The 9,397-nt window shown below is 35.8% G+C and overlaps 1 protein-coding gene across 1 annotated transcript; it reads right to left on the reverse strand.

The window, feature by feature from the left end:
- Positions 1–7,487: 7,487 nt before the first annotated feature.
- Positions 7,488–9,192, reverse strand: LOC110462863 (ras-related protein RabX-like). The gene is made up of 3 exons (XM_021517090.1): positions 9,117–9,192; positions 7,918–8,462; positions 7,488–7,562 (listed from the first exon to the last, which is right to left on the reverse strand). Exons 1-3 carry the CDS (start codon positions 9,190–9,192, stop codon positions 7,488–7,490), a joined length of 696 nt encoding a protein of 231 aa, XP_021372765.1.
- Between the last annotated feature and the right edge of the window lie 205 nt (positions 9,193–9,397).

Genomic DNA, 9,397 nt, shown 5'->3' on the forward strand with positions numbered 1-9,397 from the left:
ATAAAATTTGCTAGAATAAAATGTTTGTATTGGGAGTCAGACAAGGATATCTTCCTTGCTTTATTTGTTTAGAGTTAACGGTATAAAAAAATGGAATATTCCTTCCTTTTTTGATTAGTGAATGGGCAATAGGCAAAATGAAATAACAACTAGAACTGTAAGTCAAAGGTTAACTAATACCACCCGCTTCTATATAAACCAGAACTGTTAGCAAAGGGCTAACTAAGACAAAGCATTGTAAAGCAATCCATAGTCACCCATCGGTAATTATTTAAGTATGTAGGTCACTGACATACTTCCTGTACTCCCTCTCAATGCCAAACATTCTTACATTCCAAATTTTGTTAGTCCAGATGAACCAGTTTTGCTGAAATCGTCCTAGTAGTTAAGAAAGAGTTGTCAAGACAATTTTTTAACAAAGGGCCATAACTCTTTAAAAATGGTCGAAATGAAAAAATACCACCCTGACACGACATCAGGGGGTAATTACCATATCTGTAAACTTTCACTTTCAATCGGCCCAGTAGTTTATGAGGCAGACAGAGGTTGTTTTCAACAAAGGGCCATAACTCCTCTTAAAGGGTCGGAATGGAAACGTACTACTTGGATGCACAATGTCAGGGGGCAGTTACCATATCTATAAACTTCCGTTGAAATTGGCGCTATAGTTTTGGAAGAGTTGACTGGACAACTATTTTTCAACAAAGGGTCATTTCACAACACCAGGTAGTAGTTATCATATCTGAAAACTTTCGTTGAAATTGACCCCTTGGTTTTGGTGGGCATGTCCGGACGAGGATTTTTCAACAAAGGGCCATAACTTTGTAAAACAAGGGTCAGAATGAAAAAAATATACCTGCATGCAAAACTTCAGGTGGTAGTTATCATATCTGGAAACTTTTGTTGAAATTGGTCCATTACTTTAGAAGGAGTTGCATGCCCGGACAATCTTTTTCTATGGACAGACAGACGGACGGCATGCTGATTCCAGGATACCACCCTAAATCCGTTGCAGGGGTATAATTAATTGTATAATAGTTTTACTATTAAGATTATGTTATTATTTTTTATATTATTACATATCGCTGTCTATAACACAATCTCAACCTTAAGTTGTTCTCCGGAGGAACGATTACTTTGGCAGAATACATATTCATGAGTTGTTACTGTGCACATAACTTTCAAACAAACGTTATATAATAAAGTGTTTTGGTATAATACAAAAAAATATATATATTGGTATTTACCATAAAAAAACATTGATAATCAAATCTCCATGATTATGTGAAATTGGCCTTTGATCATGTTTGGCATGCAAAAAAGTACTTTACCGGTTTTGATATTTCATAAAAATGATTCTGTAGACAGAATATATATATGGAAAGTTTTTTATAGAAGTTTAAAATATAGTAACAAAAAAATATTGTAACTATATATATGCAAGTTGACAATGTTGGTTATATTTTGAATTATGTGAAAATGTGCATGTTTTATTAATTAAAAGTATCACTACGCTTACTTCATGTATACCAATATGACATATTTAGTATCAAAATAACAGTTATTTTATGCACTGTACACTATCATAACTCATTTTCAAAATAGAATTCTCCTGTGAAATTTATCTGACATTTTGTTAGGATACCCCCGTCAATCAACCTGGTGTTATGCAAGGAGGTCCACTACGGTTATCAGTTGTCATTATGAATAATCATATAGGCAGTTATTGATCATTTTTACGTATCTACATATGGCAAAGGAATGAAAGAAATCAAAGAGGGGGCCAAATGGTGACCCCACCTTTGACAAAGACTACTTGTGAAACTTAATTGCATTAAGGAGTAAAACTCAACATGTGAAAGATAAAGTGGAAGATTTGAAGGAATAAAGCGTGATTTTAGTGGCCAAGTCAGGTGGCAGAATATTCCTTTCTGCTTGCTTGTTTGTGCTGGGTTTTGCGTCCTCATAACAACAAATATCACGTAAAAATGATGTCCACAAATGATTGGGTCATACATCGACAGCGCGATTTCACTGATATATGAAAAAGAACAGTCCATCAAATAACGCTTTTTGAGGTATTATTCCTTTTCAGCTTTGATTTTTGAAGAATTCTTAGGTATGCAAGAATTAGGCACTGTTATTTGAGATGAGTAAATTTAATTTTACTGGACAATGTTTTGTAAAAACATCGGCGGAATTTGTTTTGGAAACGATATTCAGCCAGGATCCTGTGCAATAGTTACGAGTGTTATTAGGTCTATTTTCTATGAATACATAACAGGACGATTAAATATATTTTACTCTAAGTGGGGACGTTTCAACAGAGTCATAAGTGGGGACGTTTCAACAGAGTATCCGCGATTCCATTTAAAAACACATTTCGATATTCTAGTTTAGATGTCACCGTTGCATGGACTGTTGTTATGCACACACAAAAAAGCAGACGGCATCAATTAGTCTTGAATAGGAACAGTACATTTTGGTTGTTGACATCGTTGTCAAGGGTACAGTGTATTATCCCTTTATCATCTGTATGTTTGTTCGATAATTACAGCACTCCTGTAGACTAACGTCATTGACAAAATATCTGTAACTTCCTCGCTAAAATGACCTAGCCAATCAGGTAAGAGATGGACAGAGCGTGTACTGATCTGACCCCACGTATTTATTAACGAGTTAAAAACGACAGTACATATGGTCCTGACTTTATGGACAGTGTGAACATTGCTTTTTGAAAATGTCCATGTGATTTATATCGTAGTATAGAACAGTTAAATGGTTGTGTGTCGGAATATAGCAAGTTTCTGAATTTTCTTAACCAGACCTTTTTCTAAAGTGCTACACGTGGTCTCCGGAGTTCACAAAGTTCGTCTTAGTGATTTTCTTTATCTGGGAGGTTTTATTTTATAAATAAAAACTAATGTTCCACATGAATTAATATTAACAAATCTTTTATGAAAAACCCACTTTTATGATGAGTTGACACTATTTTGTCCATTCACTTGTGTCTCAACTAAGAGCACCCTCTGCAACACATACCATAGCATATGGATGCTGATGGTTCATTTCAGGATGCATTTCAATTGTTTTGTTTTTACACTATGGCGCCTGTTACACCACCTGTCAGATACATTAATCTGAGAATGCGATTAAACAAAAAAATCTTTGTTATTTAAAAGTCAATGGCATTCAATATATAGAGGATCTAGCNTCTGGGGTATTGGCTCTAACCGATCACCTGGCAAGTCAACCTCAATATCACTTCCCTCGATTAAAACTCTATAAAATGTTGCAAATCCCATTGGAACAAGTTCTTGTACTGTGCCCCTACCTTTGCCGTCAATTCGAACAGAATCCCCAATGTTTACGTCAGCCATGTTGTAGTAGGCCTATACTATAGTAGTAGTAGTAGTAGTAGTAGTAGTGCGTAGGAATACGACCTAGTTCCCACGGTGTCGCGCGCTCATTTGCATCTTTATTGCACACGTTCAATATCAATTTTATTGCACCCCTTTATTGCACTGCAGAAGCCTTATATTATATAATAAAGCAATTTATCATATTAATACCGAATTATGCAGTGTCATAAAGCCATCACATAAATCATGTTTATGTAACATGTGTAATATTACCCCGGAAATGACGTCAAAATCGAATAGGGACAATCAATGTGACGTCACGTGATTGTGAAGCGGACGCAATTTTTTTCCTTTTCAAAGGCGGCCAAGTACAAAATATTCGTTTCAGATCACAATTATACAGTTTACTTTGTATGATATGATAAAAAGAATCTGTCATTCGTTTCCCTTCATATTAGATTGATGATACTCGCCAGAGGCTCGCAAACATGGAAATTCCAAAACTTGTATCATAAATCTAATATGAAGGGGAACTTATGACAGAACCTCTTCATGTGAAGATAGATCTAAAAATGAGGCCTCTGTTTTTGCACTGAAGAAAAAGTATGAGCATAAAAGAAATTCACAGGCGAAAAGATTTTCGTTGCCATTAAGGAGGAATATTTCCCCCACTGATTATCATTTTTCTTTTCTGGATTTAACTACTGTTAATAAATGTAGAGGTTTAACACGGAGGTATCTACTTTTGAAGCGGTGTGATTACCTCCCAGCACATACAACAGGGAGTGTCCATGAAACGTGCAGTGTGCTGCTGAGTGGACAAGACAATCCGCGTGATATTGATTTTACAAATTAAATCTAAAACAAAAATCCTGTCTGAATGGGGAAATATTGGATGCACTTATAACCGTAGTGTTATTTCGGTTCACTTCGAAAAAATACGTATTTGTACTTTAACCGCCCATCCCCAGACAATCCAGTGGGAAATTACATATTTTTCTTGGCTGATAAAACTGGATATGGTTAGAAACGACTATAACCTTTGCTTAAAAATATAAAAATGCCATATACTTGTCATGTGATATCACAGTTCCTGTTTTAATATGAAATGATCATTGGAAGGCGCGACGTGTCTAACGCTAGTTGCTTATTCTTGTTGTTTGGTTACGTACATGTACCAGATGTCATATTTATGGTTTCAAAAGGTAATTACCATTATGTTTTTTTTCTGTAATTCGTCCAATCGTTGTACAAGTAAACAAGTCGGTCTTGAAACGTTGCGACACGTTTAGCTGTATACTGTTTCAATAAAACTTTGATATTACAAATTTCCGAACTGATGAATCTTATTGAAGGTATTAATCTGTATTAACTGTTTTCTTCTAGACTGTAAACTCATTGTGTATTTTGCCATATAGATACAAGGTACACTATCCGTTACATTTACATTTGTTAACCTAATTCAATCCCTTTCTACACCCCTTGACTCCCTTATTTTGAATTGCTTCAGAGTTCCTCTAACAAAAATTTGCACCTTGTACGTTTCTGAGATAATTGTATCTGAGGATAGAACGTATTCACTGTTCGTTTTATTTCTTTTATATTTCGCATGGTGATTCATGTTCTCACTGGCTACATGTATTTACCAATATAAAATAATCATGAGGATGAAGTTCAGAGGTTAATATCAGCGCGTCACGTGCAAGTGTTGAAACATATTGTGTAATTCTTTTTCATTTTTCCCATTTTCATTTTTTAAAGAGTTGCAACAGTACACACAGAATAAATAACAAAATACCTGGTGTATACCTCATGCAATATTTTATTGTCCATTTATACATAATATGATAATTTCAACTGGTAAAAAGCAATAGTTGAATGACATTCTGATTTTTATTTTTATTTTTGAAAAGGGAGGTAACTCTTAGATTAGCATATTTTATACAATAATAAATACCCCGGTTACATGTAGCATCTCAGTCAAATACAATATCAATAAATATAAAAAAAAAACAAATAACAAATAACATTTCTAAAGTGTAATAGTAATGTAATAAATATAAAAAAAAATATAAAAAATATAACTATTACAACTTACAGATATTTTTGTAATGGATATATATGGTGGCAGACTTTTCAACAGGTAACAATTGTAAATAAATTCAGTAAGAACATTAAACAGTTTTCTTACAAAATAAATAAATATAAACATATATATATATATACATACTCACATACAAATAGCAAAAGATGTAAAACCAATACAAACAGACTAACAACATACAATGCATATATTTACAGTTTTAGTAATATTGAGACATATTTTGAACAAACAACAATTGTAAATTGTTACAGTGACATGGGGAAAACATTTCAATAAAATGTATAACAAAAAGTGAAAAGTGGTAAAATTCACATAAAAATTGTCAAAATGTTAACAAAATTGCAAGCACTGAACTCACCAATCAAGTTCTGTAAGATGTGTAAATAAACTAAATAGCAGTACATATATACACTCCAACAAAATAGAACCTAGCTATGATCAGTCAAACAGTCCCAAGACAAATGTAAAACGTATACCTAATTTTATTTTGTATCACTTTGCTAAAGATGTTGTCACATCTTTTATAATCCTCAACGTGACACGCACATCATTGTTTCCTGTAGTTTCAGTGAAGAGTAATTTTACACCATTTTCAGCATCGAGACTATATACTTACTTCAAATGACACATGTTCAAACCCATTTTTTGGCAATAAAACCCGACACAATTTTCACACCAACAAGATGCTGTAAAGCGACAAGATTCTGATAATAATAATAATAATAATATACAGCATTTATATAGCGCCCTATATAATTTGTAAAATTACTCTAAGGCGCTTTACAACATATGGATAATAGTAATGGTTATAATTGTGAAAACAAACAACAAAGGCTTGCAATCACTTTCATACATTTAACAAGCAATGTGCACATAATTGAACAAATAAAAGGGTGGTATTTACATGACGTCTTTGCAAAGATTCTAATATGCAGACGTGAAGAGGTGAGTTTTTATGTCCCTCTTGAACTTGGCCAGGGTATTTGACTTCTTAATAGCAGATGGTAAGCTATTCCCCAACGTAGCCGAAACCCTCCCAAAGCATCTGTTTCCGTAGGTCACAGTACGAGATTTTGGGACACACAACAAAGATTCTGACTCAGACCGCAGTGATCTTGACGGCTGATACAGGGTAACCTAGTTCCTGTAGATACTGAGGAGCTGTTCCATTCAGTGCCTTGTATGTGTATACCAGAATTTTGTACTGCGACCTGTATAGTACAGGTAACCAGTGCAACGAATAAAGCGCAGGTGTGATCTGCTCTCTCTTTCGAGTACGAGTAACTAGCCGTGCTGCAGTGTTCTGAACCCTCTGCAGACGACTAGTTAGTTTGTCAGATATACCACAGAGCAGGGCGTTACCATAATCCAACCGATAGGTAACAAGTGAATGCACCAAAATCTTGCTTGCATCTGCAGTTAGAAACTGCCGAATACAGCCGATGTTCCTGATCTGGTAGTAACAGGATTTGGCAATAGCGTTCACTTGTTTCTCCATGTTCAGAGAACTGTCCAAGTATACCCCTAGGTTTTTAACAGCTGGAACAGTCTCAATAGTTCTGGGACCAACCTTGAGCTGGAGAGCCATTGCTTGCTGACACTTTGGGGGAAAGACGATTAGTTCCGTCTTTTCCTGATAAGTTTAAGCATGTTGGCGTTCATCCAGATACTGATATCTGTCAGACAAGCTTCCAGACTTTCTGAGACTGTATTCCAACTGTCCTGTGGGTTTATGACCATGTAAATTTGTGTGTCATCAGCATAGCAATGATAGCGAAGGCTATGGCGACGGCTATGTTGATCTCTTGTTTCCTTTACTCTCATCATTTCTACATGTTATGCAACTGTTTTACATTCACCCTAAGGTACAAGATCATATTTCAAGTATGAAACAAGATCACATAGTGCTTTGGAATCTTCTAAGGCAGAATGTGCGGAATATGTGATTCCATTCTGTCGACATAAATCCTCCTGCTTGTAGGACTTCATTTGGTGCCGTTTTCCTGATGAAACTCTTTGTGTCAACTGTAACGATACTTCCCATGCCTCTTTCCTGTAGGGATCGTTGTTATGGTCCCACATGTTTCTTGAGCACACTATAAACAAATGAAGAAAATATTGTATTCAATAAGCACTCTGATATAAAATTACACGCGTTTCAATAGCACTAGTCTATTTGGGAAGCTATGACTGAATGGTCATTTTCATTGTTCAGCTGTCATGAATTATGATGTGACACAATCAGCTAGATTATGAACTTTTTACTTGATCAACTAATGGATAATTCACCAAACTATGTGATGTTTTCATTTGTTATGTTGATGAGGACAAATATCATTATGAAGACAGTATGATCTCCACAAAATCCAAGCTTTACAGTCATCAGTCTCATTCAATAATATTGCACAAACATGATTTGGCAATTAAAAAATATATATTCAGAGTACACACCTTTATGTAGAGCAGACTCCCGGGGCCATAATGCCGTTCCTGAAATGTGTTGGACAACTTCAGCATCCAACCACATGCATGGCATCCTTTCTCAAGGAATTCGCTCAGAACACTGATCTCAACCACTCTCCTTCTTTCGTTCCACTTCATCAGGTTTTTCTCCCAGTCTTCTTTCTCTTTGTAAACTTCATGCACAGTGTGGGTGGCTGGTGCAACACGCACGTCGGCTTCATCGTCTATGGTGTAGGTGTTGACATCTGTGATGTGGTTTTCGTTGTTGTTGACATCTGTGTTGTCGTTTTCGTTGTTGTTGACATCTGTGATGTGGTTTTCGTTGTTGTTGACATCTGTGGTGTGGTTTTCGTTGTTGTTGACATCTGTGATGTGGTTTTCGTTGATGTTGACATCTGTGATGTGGTTTTCGTTGTTGTTGACATCTGTGATGTGGTTTTCGTTGTTGTTGATATCTGTGTTGTCGTTTTCGTTGTTGTTGACATCTGTGTTGTTGTTGTTTTCGTCTGTTTTCGGCCGACACCGGGTATTACCTACGTCAGAAATTGTAATTCGTAATATCACAAGAGATAATTTCTCGTGTACATGTTATTATGACGGGGCCGTTATGTCAAACCCGTACTCTGTATCAATATTCCAACGTGTACAAATGTAAACATAGATGTAGATCACGACTTAGTGCGTTATCGGTGACATTTGAAGATATTACGTGTATAAACGTCCCGAAAATATGCAAACCAACAACATCGATATAAAACTGATTGTTACCTCTCCCTTTTCTAACTTACATACCTCTGTTTCTTTTATAAATTGGCCATTCTTTCTGCGCCTTCGAGGCGGCCCTTCGTCGTTTTACGGTAACGCAGTCTTTTCTTCTTGATCTCTATCGCAAATGAGGTATGCTAAGGGCAGTCACCCTAACCGAAAAAAACCAACAGATGGGCAAGTAACTCCAACGACGAAAAGCAGCCGTTTTTGGAGCTCTCCTTTCTTAACCCTGGCAGTGGTTTGCTTTACCTTTTAATTGTGGAATGAATTTGAACTCGAAATAAATTGTTTGATATTCCGTTTGCTACGACCTAATTATAAGTGTTCGTGTCACTTGGCTTACGTTTGTTTTACAGGTGCTTTTACTGTTCATATGTTATTTATGTGTACGTGATTCTGAAGATAGACAAGGCAAATACCGGTGTCAATGGGTGATTTATCAACCTCATACTCAGTATTGTCACTTTGAACACATATATATCCCCTATCAGCCATAAGCGGCTACTTGAATCCACACCTGACTAACACAACCAAGATGATCGCCTCGGTTCTTTTCATACAGTTATTGCATGTGACGTCACTTTAAAGCTTTAACATTTCAACGAATCAGACCAAGAACCAATTGACGTTTATGCTACCTGCAAATATGTATAGTCTTTAATTGATCTGTATCGTGTAATCAAATTAATTAATACTTTCA

The sequence above is a fragment of the Mizuhopecten yessoensis genome, unplaced genomic scaffold, assembly GCF_002113885.1.
Source record: "Mizuhopecten yessoensis strain PY_sf001 unplaced genomic scaffold, ASM211388v2 scaffold10839, whole genome shotgun sequence".
Lineage (NCBI taxonomy): Eukaryota > Metazoa > Mollusca > Bivalvia > Pectinida > Pectinidae > Mizuhopecten > Mizuhopecten yessoensis.